Genomic DNA, 19118 nt, shown 5'->3' with positions numbered 1-19118 from the left:
TTTTATAAATTATTACTAAATAGGTTACTTTAGCTCTCATGGGGTCACTACATATAAAAATAAAAGTATGGCTCAGAAAATAATCCCTTTACCTGGAAATATATCTCAAAAACTATGTTCTTCGTGTGTTCTAAAGAGAAACTCCACGTCTCGATCTAACATACTACCCAAGGATTAGAGTCATTCTTAATATCACAAGATATATTTCTATTATGAAAAAGAGAAAAGAGAAATAGGACGGAGATTCAAGGGATGAGCTCTAGAAACTTACTTAGATCTAAGAAGAACATATGTTTGAGTTCAAATATGAAGGAGATCCAGAGTTATTGGAGGTTTTCTCTGAGAAAGGAGAGGGAGAGAACGGAGAGGATGGAGAGGGATATGTGATTTGGTTGAAAATGAAGATTTTAGGGTGAGAGTTCTTTAAATATCTCTCAAACTCACAACTTTCTTGCTACAGCAAAAAAAACCAAAACTTTTCTTCCTTTACTGTTTGTCATTCTAGCTACAGCGAGAGTATCCTCGCTATAGCGACAAATTCTAGCTACAGCAATAGCTTCTAGAATGTTCCATTTTCATCGCTTCATTCTAGCTACAGCGAGATTTTCTATGGTTCACATCAATTAAACACTTCTAATTTTAAATAACATGCACAAACAACTAACATTAATTACAATAATAATAAATTACAAAATGAGGGTGTTACTCTCAGTCTCACATGAGCGAGACCCCTTACACCAGAACTCTACCAAACACTCATTAACTCAAATTAAAACATATTCTAACATCCCTAATTTCAAGCAATTATCAAATAGTAAATAAATATATATAAAAAAGGTGTTACATAGCGTACCTATTTCCATCCTTAGTTGCAATTCTTAACTACCCAATAAGCTTTATGTTTAATCTTCATGAGGAAGTGGCATGTGTAACACTCTCATTTTTGTTCCTTTATTTTTCAAAAAAATAAGAAGTTTAGTGCAGAGTTTCTCACTCAAGCGAGACAGATATTTCAAAAACTAGACTTTCTGGAGCATTCTCGCTCAAACGAGATAAGCCTGACTTAAGCGAGAGAGGATCATGTTGTCCCAACGGTCCTCTTGTCCAAGCGAGAAAGGATCTCATTGTATTAGCTTTTGACGCATTGTATTAGCTTTTGTGATGATGTGCTTTCTGGTTTTATCGTTATATGTTTGATTGAAAAGTTGAGTGTTGGGTGAATTTGATATAAATGGATTGGCCATCTTTAAGTGATAAAAGATGTTGTGTTACATATATGTGTGAACTAGATGAAGTAGAAAGGCATGTACTTTGGATATGATTTAATAAAATGAATAAGGTAAAAGAGATGAAAGAAACTTGATGGATGGTGAAAGTTATTAATAAGATCTATGTGAATATATAAGAATTGCTGAGAAAGTGTAAAGTAAAAGAAATTGAAGGAAAATGTGCTATTAGTGGAAATTAATGAAAAGTATGATGTGTAAAAATGCTGAGAAAGTATAAGAAAAGAGAAAAAGAAAGTGACTGATATATGTGTTATAAGGACATTGATTAATGCCATTATAGTATATGTGTTGTAATACATTGATGCGTGATATTATAATACATATGTTATAATACATTGATTAGTATAATTACAACACATGTATTGGAATAGTATGATTGTGATGTGCCATGTTTGAGTTACCGCATAGATAGTTTAGAGATACATTAGGGGTATAGAGTTTAGAGGCAATTTGGGATATATGGGAGAAATGAGGGTAATGAATGCTAATAGCTTAAGTGTACACAATTGATAGCGAAAGCATTCATAAGCCTCATGCATATTTCCTAACTGATATCCTGACTATACCTTTGCTATGAATGCCTAATAACGTGTAAGCTGTATCCGTGTGCGGTGGCAGATGACGACTATCTATGCTGGCATAAGTCCATCATAATTAGGAAGACTATGTTGACAATGACTTAGGGGCCGTGAGTACTTAAAGTACTCTTGATTAATGAAATATTCAAATTGAAATGGAAAGAGTGACATGAAGTTATGATTGATTGATAATAGAAAGTTGGATATAGTGAGAATGGATATTCGATTGAATTATAATGATTGAGCAATATCTGACTATGAAGAAAGATTAATAATGTACTACTGATGATATTGATATGATATTATGTTTGTTGATTTGGAATAATTATGTTATATTGGCGATGGTGATATTATGTTGGTTAATTAAAATGAGTAAGTTATATTGGTAATATATGTTTGATATGATCCAAACGAATACAATATAGTAGTTAAAAGAATATATAATTGTGATGAAGGAATTAATTATGTATGATATATTAGGAATTTATTTATTTTTACTTTGACTATTATATTAAATGAGAATTAAATGGGCAAAAGAAACTCACCTTTACAAATAATTTTAGGTAGAGAAGCAATGAACAAAGTCAGAATCATTCTAGGATTCTACTCATTTGGGACTGTTAGGAAGAGGACTACTTTGTAGAATTTGATTTATTATGAAACTGTAATAAATTTTAGTTTGTTTCTATTTTTAGTTTATTTAATATGTAATTATATTAAATGATGATTCAAAGTACAAAACTGAAATGAGTTCATTTTATTGATCTAGGTCTTATATAACCAAATCAATTTTTTTATATATATATACCAATACCTTTTGTTAAGTTAAATCACATCTTATTGACTTTTTTTATTCAACTAAGAAGTTATTTAAATCAAGTAGGGATGTTACATCATGCTTTATCAAAGACAATCTTGTATGAAAACATCCCCCAAAGAAGCCTTATAGGTAGTGGGGTAAACTCATAATGCATCCTTAAGCCTCTTCCTCCAATCTTTTTTGTTGCGATGAATTGTTTTATTTAGGATATGTTTTAACTCCCTATTTGATACCTCTGCTTGTTCATTGATTTGTGAATGGTGTGGAGTTGAGACCTTGTGGGTAACACCATATTTCTTTAGCAGGACCTCCATATTCCTATTATAGAAGTGACTACCTTGATCACTAATGATAGCCTTGAGCACTTCGAACCTACAGAAAATGCGTGATCTAAACAAATCTACCATATGAGAATCATCAGTTTGACTAGCCTTAGCCTCCATCCTCTTGGAGACATAATCAATAGTAAGTAAAATGTAAACAAAACTAAATAAAACACGAAAAATTTACCCATAAAATTAATACCCCAAACATAAAAAATCTTACAAAATAATAAGGGTCACTGAGACATTTCACTCCTATAGAAAATACTACCCATTTTTTGATATTGTTCATAATTCTTACAATATGTGTAAGCATCACGAATCTAAAACATTCATAGCAGTGCATTGTGGCCCAAAGTGGCTTCCACATGCAAAAGTATGACAAAATTATAAAATAGATGACATCTCAAACTCATGCACATAGCGCCTAATGACTTGACCTAATCACTACACATGTTCCATAAAGGATAATCCAAAATATAATAATTAGCATCACTTTTATGTTTATCTGTTTAACTGATTTTTAAAATAAGTATGTAACTCAGAAGCAACCAAATAATTAATCAAGTCAGCTTACCATGGGTCTTTACCTCCAGGCTCTAAAAGTTGCTCATCTAGGAAAGTCTCATAATGGGGAAAGACTCTAAGATTTGTGGGATTTGACTTAGGTTGTCTGCACTACTCTTATCTTTGATCTCAATATTAAATTCCTCCAACAACAATATCCACTTAATGAGTTTGGGTTTTGCATTTGGCTTCTTGAAGAGGAACTTTAATGCTGCATGATAAAAAAAAAGACAATCATTTTAGTTCCTAACAGATAAGCACAAATTTTATCTAAAGCATAAATAATAGCCATAAACATTTACTAAAAATAACATGTCCTAGGACTACACCTTACTTAACTATAAAATAACATTTTCAAAATTCAAAACAAGATGTGTCTTACTACATCTATCAAATATCTTAGTAAGACTATTCAAGCATGCATCAAATGAACTACCATAGACAATGATATTGTTTATAAAAAATTCCATTCAATCCTCTTGAAAATAAAAAAAAGATACTCACCATATATCTTTAAAATGTACCTGGGGCATTGCATAAGCCAAAGGACATCCTTTGGTATGCAAAAGTGCCAAATTGTCATATAAATGTGGTCTTCTCTTAATCTTCAGGTGTAATATGAATATGGAAATAGTTGAAAAACCCATCAAGAAAACAATAATATGACAAACTTGCTAACCTTTCTCACATCTAGTCAATGAAGAGGAAAGTGATCTTCTTAGTGGTATAGTTCAACTTCTTGTAGTCTCTACACACTCCAGTTATTTTGCATTTTTGTATACACAAGTTCATCCTTGGACTTCTTTATTATTGTTGTTTCGATCTTCATAGGAACTACATGCACCGAGCTCACTCTCTTGCTATCTAAAATTAGATAAATTATGCTAGTAGCTAGCAACTTGCTAAGTTTCTTCTTTACCACATTCAAAATAAGTAGATTGAGCCTTTTCTGGGGCTACCTTATTGGTTACACTCCCTCCTCTAACTATATTACATGTGTGCATATTGAAGGACTAATTCCAAGTATGTCTGCAAGTGTTCAGCCTCTAGCCTTCATGTTTTGTCTCATGATATTCGACAACTTCTCTTCTTGTTATGGCAACAAATCTTTAACTATGATGTCTAATAGCTTCTCATTTGGTGTAAAAAATGCATACTTTAAATTTTTTAACCATGGCTTCAACTTCATAGCTGGTGGTTCTATTATAGACAATACTAATTTAAGTATGATCTTTGTTGGTTGTTCTTTAGTATAAGATTTCATAGAATTATCAGAATATGTAGAATTTTTGTTTTTAAAACACACAGAAACAAAATTATCAAAAGATAATATTTTGGGATTTGAACCTTGTAGGCACATATGAATTTTAGAACAAACGTTACATACATCATGAATTTCATCCCAATTTGATCATTGAAATTCATCTTTAATTCCTATAATTTCAAGAAAATTAGCAAACAAATTATCATGCACATTATTAACCAATGAGTCAATAATATCTACATGAAACACATTGTCAACCAATGGATATCTCATGACATTTAGCAAAATGCATTTTACTATCTCCAAATTTCATGATTAATGTGGTAGAATGTTAGTTTTAAAAGTTTTTAGAAATGGTCTACCCAAGATTAATGTATATGAATCATCCTCCATATCTAACACATACAAATATGTAGAGAAAATCAGTTTATTTACTCTTACTTAACACATCTTTTAGAACTCCTTCAAGGTGAGTTATGCTTTAGTTGGCAAGTTCAATCACCATTCTTGTTGGCTTGAGCTCTTCATTGTGCAATGAGTGATATACTAATTTTTACATAACATTTATTGAGACTTCCAAATCCAACATAACTTCACTAAGTTGCTTGCTTCTTATAGTGAAGGAATAGTGGGGAAAGTGCTAGGACCCTTGCACTTTAGAGGAATGATGGCAGCTGCATTTCTATCCACATTTACCTTTCATTTCATTTCATCCTCCTGAGTACATGAGTCTTTGAGAAACTTAACATTGGAATCCATTTTATTGCTTCTAGGAGTGAAATATTGATTTTCACTTTTCTAAATGTCTCTATGATTTTTTTGTTCAACTCTGCTTAAATTATCTTCTTATTTGTGTCACTTTGTTTGAGAAAGGTAAGGTGATATGTAACACCCTGAGTTTTGTAATTTATTGATTATTGATATAAACACATGAATTATTATTTGGATGCATATTTTGTTTTGTGTGAGGATGTGGATGTGTGTATAGTACGAATATGAGCATATGTGAGTATTTAAGTGTACGATGATTTGTAATATGAATATTAATTTTTGAATTGGATTGAAATTGATTGAGAAGTAGGCTTAGTGTGTACTGTAGAGGAATTTTCGTTGTAGCGAGAAGGCCCTGGGAAAAGGGCGTGAAATTGTTGTGCTCTTGTTGCAGCGAAAGGTCCCTCACTGTAGCGAGAAAGCAACAGAGAAAGGGGCATTTCTAGGTGTAGTCTTGCTGTAACGAGAGAGTTTCATTGTAACTAGATTCTACAGAAACCAGAGTGCAGTTTCCTCTGAGATTTTCGCTGTAGCAAGAGAGGGTGTCGTTGTAGCAAGAGTGTCACAACCAGAAGGGTATTTGAAGGGTTTAGGGTTTGAAAAATGCATTCTCACTCTTCTCTATTCATCTCTCTTTTGATTCTCTCAATTCTGAACCCTTTTTCATTGTTGATTTACGTTGTGGGTCTTACTTAAGGTAAAAGGGGACTCTACCCTATCTCATTTTGCTTGAAAATTTATTTATTCGCTATATGTTGTAACGTGGTTGAGATAGGATATAGAAAATATGTGTTTTGATGGATTTCTCGTGCTAGACATCACTTATTAGATGTCAGATGGTATTATATGTGTTGAAATGGTTGGATTGTGATTTAAGTTGTACTAGGAATTATGTATATGGAATGCAATGTGAATGAATATGGCATATGTGCCATGTGTGAACATAAATATTATATGTGGGTGAAATGTGCATAGACATGCAATTAAGTGAGAATGAATAATATGAGATAGATGAAATGTATGTGAATGACATGTTAAATTTGATTGTGAATATGTTTATATATGTTGAAAGTTATGAATGGTTAAGCGATACACTAGGATGTAGAAGATGGGGGCGGTAGAAATACCTTGGAGAAGAGAGGGTGGTAGTGACACCAATAGTGAGCGTGGGTGTACTACAGGCTACTCTTCTCCTGACTCAGCCTCTGACTAACACCTTTGCTAAGGGGCCCATGACTGCAGACGTTGTATTCGTGAGGCGGGAGTTATGCAACAACCATCCATAGTGTGAAACTGAGTAAGTCCCTGAGGTTGAGGGCATCAGAAATCTATAATCACAGTGCAATATTGAGCATGGCTAGCATGCAGTGAGCGCACGTGGGTGTGAATTGTTTGATAGTGCAGTGAGTGCACCTGAGTGTGAATGAGAATGAAATTATTGTTTTGTGTTTTGTGATGAATGATTTACATTATGATGGAAATGTGTGAAAATATGTCAGGTGAGTCTCTATGCTTGTGTGTGTTTAATAGTGTAGAGTACTCACCCTTACACATATTTTTCAGGTAACCAAGACGATCAGCACCGAACTCAGTGAAAGGATGGATGGAACTGTTATATGACTTAGAATATTATTTTGAAATATGATGTATTTGAATTGAATCTGTAGCAGTCATTTGATATAAACTTGTAATCCTTTCCTTATTTTGAAATACTTTGATGAAACCATATGTTGGGAATTATTTAAATGAAAATTTTTGTCATTCTCATTTTTTGAAATTTCTTTATTTGAAAATAAAATTAAAGCGTTACATGTTACTTGATTCATATTGCCTATTGTTATTGGTATTAGGTGGTATGGTGAATCTTCTTTTGCTTCTACATCTAATTTCCTAACTTGGTTTCATACTAACAAATCCTTGCCACTTCTCAAGATGGTAGCACTCACATTCCTCGGATTGGTCAGTTTGAAAGATAGATTTCCAAATCTCTATGACTTCAGTTCATTAACAGTTATGAGTAACTTACCAATTTACAGTTGTAGATTTTGGACTACTCTATTGGAATTGAACTTTGCTAGTTCCTATCTACTTCACCAATTTTGCCAGGCTTGGTTCTGCATTATTGTTCTACAAAATTTGTCATATGCTTAGACCTATAAAATTTTAATTCAAGTGTTGTTAGATTGCTGCTAAAATGTAGGGGTATGCATGGATTAGATTTACAAAAAAAAACTAATCTAATCTATTTTAAATTCAATTTTATGGATTAGATTTTAAATCAATTTATTTTAATTTTTTAAAAATCAGTTTAAAATTGATTTTAAAATTTAGATTTAGTTTTAAATTAATTTTAAATCTAGTTTTGGTTAAAACTGATTTTAAATATGCTTTTAGTTAAAAACCAATTTTATACAATATTAACCTTTTTGGGAAAAAAAAGCTCTAGAAATAATCATATGATAGAATAAATCTTTCTTAACTTAAACAAACATGAACCTTAACGATTTTATCACTTAAAAAAGTTCTCATGGCAACATTATGTTTGATCTTAAATATGAATCTATGTAGCAGTATCAGTGCACCTCTTTTTTGTACTTTTACACTTGGAGATCATTCAGTTCTCACTACGAGACCAAACATGCTAACAAAAATATACAAAGATAGCTAAAAATCAATTTTACAATGAAAATAAAAAATATCATCCACAACTATGGTTTAAGAGTTAAATTTTCATAAAAATGAATCAAAATATTTGTGCTATATATTGGTTTTTCTCTCAAAGTGGAAAATAAGGAAACCATAAAACCATACTTATACAAATATGGTAAAAACAATTAATTACAACTCATTTAATATTATATGATGTTAAAAGCAACTGATCTTGGCCTACATGAAACTTGGGCATTTAAGCTATATGTTTATGTGGGGCAGGATTAGACTTCTTGTCTAGCTTATACAAAGATATAAATGAGAATCCACTTGTTTTATCAGTGCCACTCGAATAGGCTTCCCAAAGATACTTTTTAATTACAAATTAACAAACTAAATGCATTAGAAGAACATGAAATTAATAAATAATCTTATTAAAAATAACTTATATAATATTGCCTAATATTCAGACAAATGGTGTAGGCATTCAACCACCAGTGATGTATAATTTCAACAATATTTTCCTTCTCAAATATATCAATATACTCTTTTCTTTAGTGCTTAACATATGTTCATAGGGCAAGTGTACCCATTGAGAAGTATTAAAGGGTTCTCAAATAAGTTCATGAAATATCGCCCTACAAAGATTGATTTTCAATTACTAAGAATTTCTTACTTCAATTGTCTAAGCGCAAAAGATGTGAAATTAAGTAAGAACCAGAATTTTATTATAAAATTAATTATGAATAAAAGTAAATAACACAACACATCTTGGTTAAACTTACAAGAGAGGAATCTAAGACATATGAGTTTTCTCATTCAATTATTTATGTTATTTTTCTGTTTAACTCTAAATTTAATTTCCTTGTGATCACCCATCATTTATACAAATACTATTAATACCCAATGATCATGCAAGACTAATATTCTTTTCTCTAAATTAATATCCCTAATAATCATGCAAGACATCAATTAAAGAAATTATAAAGAACCTATGAACTTGTTAATTTAATAACAACTGCAAGAAATAATAAGTTATTAATTATCACCAAAGAAATAATAAGCTCTCAATAATATACAATTATATCCGATAGGTATATACATCATACACTACAAACAACTTATATTCCAATAACAATATAGATAAAGGAAACGTAAATATTATTTCCACAAAGGTTCAAGCATAAAAAAAAATCATAAAAGATATCTCAATAAAAGTGATGTCAACAAAACACATATCTCATAAAGAAATAATGTCAATAAGCCGATACAAAATTAAATTCTCACTAATCCAAAACATCAAAAGACTTCACTAGAACCATATGAACTACATGATTCTAAAAGCAACAACAGTCAAGCCTTTGGTTAGTGGATCTGTTAAGATGCTCTTTGTAGCAATGTATTCAATTCAAGTCTAAAACTCAAGTACTTTCTCTCTAACAAACAAATACTTTATATCAAAGTGTTTTGACTGAGTAGAACTCTTATTATTTTGATAGACAAGTACAACAGCAGTATTGTCGCAATAAATCACAAGTGGCCTAGATATACTTTCAATAATGTGAAAGCTAGAAATTCTTTAGCCACATAGCCTAGCAAGTAGCCTCATAACAAGCGACATACTTTGCCTTCATAGTACAAGTAGTTATAATTGTATGTTTGACACTTTTTCAAAATACAGCTTCTCTCGCCATCATAAAAATAAAGCCTGAAGTAGACTTACAGTCATTAGGGCAACTTGCAAAATTAGAGTATCAAATAACCTGAAGTTGATCAGACTTTGCATAGGTTAACATATAATCTTTGGTTCCCTACAAATATCTCAAGACCTTCTTCATGGCTTTACAATGGCCCAAACATGGGTTGCTCAAGTATCTGCCCAAAGCATTAACAACATAAGTAATATCGGGACAAGTGCAGACTAAAGTATACATCAAACTCCTAACAGCGGAAGCATATGAAACTTTCTCTATTTTAAACAACTTTCTATCATCATGAGGACACTGAGAATTAGAGAGTTTCTCACTCCTTTGAACAGGCGCAACACATGGGGAGCAGGAATACATATTAAACCTCTTGAGGATCCTATCAGTGTACCCTTTCTGAGATAATCCAATAGTACCACGATACCTAATGACATATCTGAATGCCTAGAATAACAAAAGCATCACCAAGGTCTTTATATCAAAATGACTGCTTAACATAATTTTTTGTCTTATTCAAAGATATCATCAACATGTAAGACAAGGATGATAAAATTGCTCCCACTCATCTTCAAATAAATGCAAAGATCTAAAGAATTTTCTTTGAAGCCAAAAGAAATGACCACTTCATCAAACTTCAAGTACCACTATCTAGAAGCTTACTTCAAACGATAAATGGATTTTATTATTATTATTATTATTATTATTGTCAAATTAAAAAAAAAACATGTCCTAAATTATTTTTAAAATTGACAACATTATTAAAAAATATGGTTTAATATTTTGGCATCTGATTAATCTAAAATTAAATTCAAGTTATAACAAAAATTAATTTATGTCAGTTCACATATAAAATATTCAACAATTTATCTCTCACTTGCACAACATAAATCAAAACATCATATTATTCCAAATTAAGTAACAATATGTGGCCTATAAAAAAATATCAAAATAAGCTAACACGAACTATAAGTATCTTAATAATGCAAAAAATTATACTTGAAGGAGTAGTGATATCATACATTATAAGAAACTTGTATCATGTGACTCAACAACTCTAGTGGTATAAGTAGGACAATAAAATCTAGAATCCTTAGAGCTTACACAATATCCTACAAAGAAACTGTTAATTGTTTTTATGAACAATAAAAGATAGTCTTATCAAATTTCTTAAGTTTCTTGCCTAGAGACATAAAATTTCATAATTTTTGCGACGGATTTTTGTCGAAGAATTTGTCACTAACCTATTTGTGATGAATTTTGTGACTAAACTTACTTCTTAGTACTACTCATCTTAAGAACATTGTCTATAGTGAACTTTATAATTACTAGACATATTTTATTAAAATAAGTTCATTTATCATGTTTTAATATAACGACAGCGAAAGATTTAGGTGTGAAAACTGTAGACTCATTCTCAATAAGGGCAACATTAACACTAGAAAATGACAAGGAACAATTTAACAAAGTCAACTTAGTGCTCATAATTAGTCCTGTTCAAAGTTTTCACTGAAGTGAGCATAGACACTAATGTGGGAAACAACAAAATTTAATATACGGTAATTAGTTTAAGTGCAACAATAATATGTCCATCACAAAATTTCTTAAATATTATGATCCTGCCTAAAGGTACCGGATCACAATAAATAAGAAAGATGAATACGATGCACAAAGCTTTATGTCACAAGAATCATAACACCGATATGGTATCAGTACAAAATTGACATAAGCAAAACACAACTGCATAGTATTTTCAAATCACATTAATAACAACACATTGATAGGATATAATTATTATTAATGCAATATATAATTACATAATTTACACAAGTCATATATAAATGGTTTCACAATAAGTGGGATGATATTTATATAGAATAATCATGCATTCAGAATTAATTTAAATATGTATGTTATGCATGAAATCATAATTATACCAGAATTACATCAAATAATTTATATAAAATCAAAGAAATTTTTTTACATATATGACATTCAAAAGGAGATTGAATAGTATAAAAATGTCATAAATATCAAATATTAGTATAATCATGTATATAAAAAAATTTTGAATCATATTCCATCAATACAAAATTATGAAAATTGTCCAAAATATAAAAAATTTAACTTCAAAGGAATTAAAAAAAATTGAGCCCAAACGAGCCCCTAGAGCATTCTCCACACGACACACTCTCCTGGCTCTATGAGTGGGCTTTGTACACCTAGAAAAAATTCCATCAGTTGCAAAATGGGTCCAACAAACCTAGAAACCTGACCCAGTTCAATCTTGCATACTAGAGCACCAATTCATGCCGTTCCAAAGCCATATGGGTGTATTTTGAACAAAAAAGAGAGTTTCAAAGACTAAAACTCGTGCGGCCATAGAGGATTCGAAGTGAGAATTCGAGCAACCCAGACAGTTTTTTTCAACGAGTAGGGTCCACTATGTTCTTTTTGATATGTAAAACAAAGGCCCTACAGCTATTTGTTGAAAAAGGTTTTTGTTTGAGGAAATTCAATCAAAACAAAAATAGGGTAATGATAAATGCAAAAGGAAAGAAAAAAAATTCTCAATCTAAATTGAACAAACTAATGATTAATTATTAGGTTATGTCTATGTTCAATTTATTAACAAAATCCCTTAATCTATTTGCAAAAAAAACTTTGGCCCTTTGAGAGAATTTAAAAGAAAACAATTTTATAGTTTGTAATTTCAAAAATTAAGAAATTGTGAAATTCTCTTAACATACCCAACAAAAATTGACAATTTTTGGATATGATATTTATGAATATAAGAGGAACAAAAGTCCTAAATTATTTTCTAAATCCATACATAAAATTATAGCACTTTTAGTTGCACAAAGTTGAAAAATTATGATGTGTATTAAGTTGGCTCTGATACCAATTATAGAATTTTAAATATAAAATTAAAGTATTGCAGAATTTTATATATAAAATTAAAGATACCATAATTATATATAATACATATTATAACATCTCAATATAATTCCTATATATAATTGAATAATTGCATCAAACGTGTACTTAATTGAGAATCTACGAGTCATAAGCAATCCTTGTTTCCAAGTAAGCATATACTATTTTCTTATCTGATTGCTATTATCCCACACTAGTAACTATCTAATGGAGCAACAATTATATATAAACCTAATCAGATGAGAGCAGAAACCTTTCACTAGGCACATAGAATGACCTAACCCACCATGGGCCATTCATACTAAGAGCCAATCACAAAATCTATATAATTGATAATAATTATACATATTTATTTTATATCATAATTAATAACAATATAACTATAATTATTTGATAATGCTAATCCACAAATTAATATAAATATTAATATTAATGTTAGAAAATCAATCAGTTCAAACTACTCAAATGATAATTACACATGTTATAATTAATATCTTGTTTTATTCACATGGTATGACCTTATCCTAGTTGAGAAGAAAGTTTTTATGCTTTAATCAACATTTGCTACTTAAATATAGTATTTTATACATGACAAAATTTTGGCAGCATTTTGCATTAGTCTCCAAGTATATAACTTGATTGTGATATCATTTACTACAATCAAGCATGCACCTAGAGATAATAAAAAATGTACCAAACCAAAATTTTGTTAAGTATAACATAAAAGTTTTTAAAAAGCATTTGCTAACTAATCAATAAAAAATTTGTTTCTAAACTATCCAACTTAAATAATTTAAGATTCAACACAATGACTTTTTCAATCATTCTTTTGAATATCAGAGAGAAAACTAAAATTTCAATCAAATTTTGTATTTGAAGTATAAATTGAACAATTTACATGCATTTTAATAAAGTATAAGTATTTGCATTTATATCTTATACTAAACAACAAAACATAAAACAAACCTAGAAATCATATAGCCATTTGCCTAAGAAATACCATGTTAAGGATACTATCAAAACTTCATTCAAGGATATAGACAATTAGCAAAGCCATTGACATAGTTAACCAAGAACGGAGTCTTTTAAATGGAGGTTTGAAGCTTCGTAGGCTTTTGGGTTTGAAAGGGAAAAAAAATTGTAGAATTGACTTAAAGATGAATGAAAATTATGAAATTTGACTTAATGTACTTAGTGAGTACAGATAGTAGTTGTCGTCTTTTGTTTCTTATTTGTCTTTTAAAATCTTCCCTAACATGAAAGTAATTTATAGTTAACATAAATAAATTCATAATAAAAATTTATAGATGTCTAAACACTTGATACTAGTTGTTGTTGAAAGTTGACGAAGGTTTTTTAGAGTGTACCAGTCAACTTTACAAGAATGTTTTTTTAAGAAATACTCCAATGCTGAAGTCAAATTTGGCTAGAGTAAAAGTTTAATAAAAGAAATATACTTGAGTCATAGGAGTATTTTTCGTTTTCTACACCCGATTCTGAAACTATCAAGTACAAATTAGATTTAATATCTTTATAGTATTTCATGACCAATTAATAAAATTGACAAATCTGAAATAATGAGCATATACAATGACGAGATTGGATGTACAGCTGATGAATACTTTTTTTTTCGGGGATATACCTTAGTGCAACAATGAGGATCTTACTGATTTGACGAGATCAAAGATTTGAGGTGAGATCAATATTGATATTTAATTAAACTATTTATCTAAAGGTATTTGTGAATATGTAAATTATAAATAAATGGGCTTTAAAATGTTGAGGGTTGTGCGGGACATTGTTGAGAATGGCACGTGGCATGATATAAGAAAGTAAGATGGTTGAATTTAGATGGGGTACATGTATTGAGAAATACATACCCGAGAGAATTGTTATTGACGGTGCAGACCTTATTTGATTTTGATGAGTATGTATGTATGTAAGTTAATTTGTAACGGTTATGGGAGGTTGGGTGCATGAGTGTCATTCTGTGGTTGGTCCAATGTTGAAGGGCAGTTTATTGCCCCCAAAAGAATAACACTTTAGTGGCATAGTTGTGGCGTAATGATATTGCGTGTAGAAATGAACCGACCAAGTATGTTCCTTGTGAATAAAATTGTCAAGGTTTGCTGAAGCAAGACTTAATGATCCGAAAACGAAATTGGTGCCAATCGCTATCTATCTTTGTTTCTGTTCACTATGGATGCCAGCGAGCCATTGGTTTTGGTTAAAAGCACCCACCTTCCCATTCCCATTTGCACGTCCTTTTCAGTCACGCACGCATTCAAGATCGATCATTCATCACCCACTCTCTACGTATATCATCGCCTCCTAGGTCTTTGTACTTTGCAGAAAACGTTATATAACTAGACTATATCATATTCCCAATATGTTAAATTTTCCACTTTGGTTACCCTCTTCCCGTGCCTGAACATGCCATTTTTAATCACTGAGAAATTAAGGACGATTATCAATTCAACACCTAGCTAAATTTTCAACCGATAAATCTAAAGGACACCATTTAATTTATTGCAACGTCTTTAATTTTAAAATCGCATTAATCAAACTTATATTATTTATGTGAATGATTCGATTGAGTTGGTCTAATAGTACGTATAGATATCAACCCGTTTTGAATCCTACCTTTTCCGGTTGGTTCACACTATCATTTTAAATTAGTTAAACTGTACCGCTAATTTGTTCGAAACAATCATTCTTTCTCTAATATCAAATAAGGAGAATTTGTATAAATTGATTTAAAAATAAATAAATTTATAATATGAAAGTGGATGTCAATGGTAACAAACGTATTGAGAAACATACCATTCGGACACAGAGAGAATAAGAAAATCGTTTGTATTATATTGTTAAAGAAAAAGAAAGGACAGGGAAAGGAGAGAGGAATAATTAGGCTGCTCTTTTTAATGACAATATCGTATATTTACCAAATTTATATGTCATATCAAATAATTATAAAAAATATGCAAATTTTAACATATATAATTATAATAGTAAAATTTTTAATAAAAAATTACTCTTAGTATATAATTTATAAAATTCGAGGAGAGAAGGTTAAGTCCCACATTAAGCTATGTTCGATTTGATAGGTAAACTATAGGGCTTTGCCACTTAATGAGCTAGTTTTTGATAAAGATAAAAAAATCGAGAGTTGGGCTGAAAAAAATACTATAGTTCCAGGAGAATATAAACCTTCATTGAGTAAAATAAGATGTTTAAAGTTGTACTTAAACTATGAAACTCTTCCACCTAATAGTATAATGAACATCTGAATTCGTTTTGGAATATTTATGTGAATTAATATGTTTGGACGCTTGAATAGGTTGAGTTGGCATAGTAATTTTGCTAGTTGTCCACAATAGACACAAATTTGGGTCATGACAACCAATCTTTTTTATAATATTTAAGGATCATGCTTGTTTAAAATTAATGAGAGGTTCACACCTACATTTTAATAACTTTCTGAGCTGCTTCTGAATCTCCATCTACATTTTTTACACACACCTAAAATTAATCGTTCTTCGTTATAACTGCTAACAGAAAATTATATAGTAAAGGATGCTTCTAATGGAATCAGTGTGTAGACTTAGGAAGCATGAAATACGAAATGCTCCCATTCTTAAATATAAATGAAAAATTGACACTAAAGCCTGAAATGAAGTTCCATGGGCCTAGTTGTACGTAATATTATAATGCTGTCAACATATTTGCGCAGCCACCTTTACTAAATATATCTTTACATTTACATAAAACAAACTTACCGGTAGAATCCTATAATACAATTTAAATACCCTCTATAGTAAGCTTTTGCGAGATCAATAGGAGGAAGACACCTGACCAGCTGACCTTTTCATCCTTGCATATAACTCTTGGATTGTAATCTTCCAACAAAGATAACTACAGAAGGAACTGTCTTGTCAGAAAAATCAATTAGTGTTTTAGATTGTGATGCAACAAGCAAAGGAACTCAAATGATAATATATTTTGTACTGTCTACTAAAAGATGAAATAAATTGGTATCAATGACAATTGTAGAAGGAATAAACTTGGGAAAACAATGGCTTTATAGCGGAAGCGCAGTTTCAAATTGACTACACACCTTAAAATGAAAGTTTATTGATTGATAACACCATATCCAATGCACTCAATATATAATTTACAAATAAGCATACAATGATCAAATATAAATTTCCTTCAAATCATTCTCATTATTGAATCGTACAGATCCCATGCTAAGCTAGAAGAATGGAAGAAGAGCACAGCCTTATAGACAAAGAAGGCGATTCCCACCTCAACTATTGTGAATCCGACAATTCGACAGAGTTGTCAATCCCGTATACCAAGTTCCACCTCAAGTTCATCATCATCTTCAAACAGCTTCAGAAGACGAGCATGCTGCTCTTCTCTCTTCTTCCTTTGCCATAATTTCATAAGAAAAGCACCAAATGCTATGACTGTCACCACACCGAGGCATATCAAAATTATGACGAACCCCGAAGAGGTTCCTGAAGCTCCATCACTCGCTTCTTTACTCTCATGTTTAGCTCCTGATGGGTCATTGGCTAAGCCTTCAAGGAAACCAATTTCACATAAGCCACCAACAAGAACAATTCTCCTACATCCTTTTATATCAAATTAAAACGATATATAAATAACTTAAGGAATATAAGTTTGTCCATTCCCGATATATATTGTTAAGCAACAACCTATAAGGCAAAAGGCCAAGTTGCTAAACTATTTGTCGTACATACAGTAACAGACTTCATCAGGTTCTGAAAATGCTGAAATTTTGAAAGGCAAATTCATTTCCCTCTTCTATATACTCTACTCTACCTAGTACCTGCCATCCAAGACCCACGAGAAGAGTCTTTCTAAGAATATTTCATAAAATGAAACAACCTTTGCAGATCAATTCAATAAAATTCGAAGTTTTCTTTAGGTAGCAGAACTTGGTAGCATTAAACCCAAACATCCATAATCAAGTGAATCCACATAGCCCACTTATTCAATTTCAGTTTCAGAAAAAACCTTAGAACTCATTTGTGATCCTTATGAACAAATTCGAAAATAGCAAACAAAATCACACAAATTGGTAATTACACCCACGAAAAAAAAAAAGCAAAAGAAAGAAAGAGAGGTACCAGAACGGATTTGAAGAGAGGTGAAGGCGAAAAGAAAAGGGTATCGAAGAGATTTTCCGCTGGCAAAAGCACGCGTCAGCTCCATGCTTCTCTCGAATGCCACTACTTTTTACACTTCAACAAAAGGGAAAGCAAGTAGCTTAGTATTTTCTTCTGTTTTTTCTTTCCCTCAGAACGAACGAAACCTAGTCGAGGTGTCTCATTGCAGTTATTTACAAGTGCCATTTAACATCACTCGTTACTTTCTATAATTTTGATTGTTTGGGTCTATATGATTAAATGTGATTATTTCTTCCTTTTAGACAATGTCGTCCTTTTAGTTAAAGCGAATTTCTAAATGATTTGAATTAATTTTAAGATGAAAAGATTTGGTTATAAAACAAATGCAGTTCTTATATATTGGTTTCATAATAATATTTTGTTAACGTCAAAATAAAATTAATTTAATTTGTTCTTTTGTGGTTTAATTACATTGATTATATCAATTTTGTTTTTTTATTCTTTTAATAAGTAAATAAATAAAAATTTTATAACTAAAATCTTAATAGTTATAAAGGACATAAAATCTTAAATTATATTTGGATAAGACATTTCAAAACTACTGTAATTCATGTATTTGGATAGTAAAAAACAGTTTAAAATATTAAAAAAATAGTTAGATAGTTTTAATATTAAATGGAAATAATTTCAAATATTGTATTTTTAAAAAATTTAAAAATTCCTTTTATGTACTTAATTTCTTATATTTATCATTTATAATTCTTCTCATATTTAACTCTCTATTTAAGCATCTTTTTGTATTGTTTAAATATATTTTTAAATTTTTAAATTTTCTATCCAAATATTTGAAAAGGCATTTCATATATGTGAACGTTTATTTTACTAGTTGAAAATTTATTTAATAACAATAACACTATTTGGTAGAGTAAGTGAAATTGGTAGCTTTAACTTTTCTTTTTAACATTACTTATACTAACGTTTATTATTTTCAGTTATTAGTTTAATGTAATTTTATTATTTTTGTCCTTATTATTTTTAAGTAATTTTTTCTTATTTAT

At 30.4% G+C, this 19118-nt stretch overlaps 1 protein-coding gene across 1 annotated transcript; it reads right to left on the bottom strand.

Moving 5' to 3' along the window:
* Window positions 1–17150: 17150 nt before the first annotated feature.
* LOC113860087 lies at window positions 17151–18187 on the bottom strand. Its single transcript, XM_027492711.1, has 2 exons — window positions 18061–18187; window positions 17151–17487 (listed from the first exon to the last, which is right to left on the bottom strand). The coding sequence occupies exons 1-2, from the start codon at window positions 18143–18145 to the stop codon at window positions 17246–17248; spliced, it is 327 nt and encodes a 108-aa protein (XP_027348512.1). The 5' UTR covers window positions 18146–18187; the 3' UTR covers window positions 17151–17245.
* Between the last annotated feature and the right edge of the window lie 931 nt (window positions 18188–19118).

This window comes from Abrus precatorius, unplaced genomic scaffold, assembly GCF_003935025.1.
Source record: "Abrus precatorius isolate BTA unplaced genomic scaffold, Abrus_2018 Scaffold2, whole genome shotgun sequence".
Classification (NCBI taxonomy): domain Eukaryota; kingdom Viridiplantae; phylum Streptophyta; class Magnoliopsida; order Fabales; family Fabaceae; genus Abrus; species Abrus precatorius.
The sequence above is the reverse complement of the archived record's forward strand: the minus strand, read 5'-3'. Positions and strand labels throughout refer to the sequence as shown.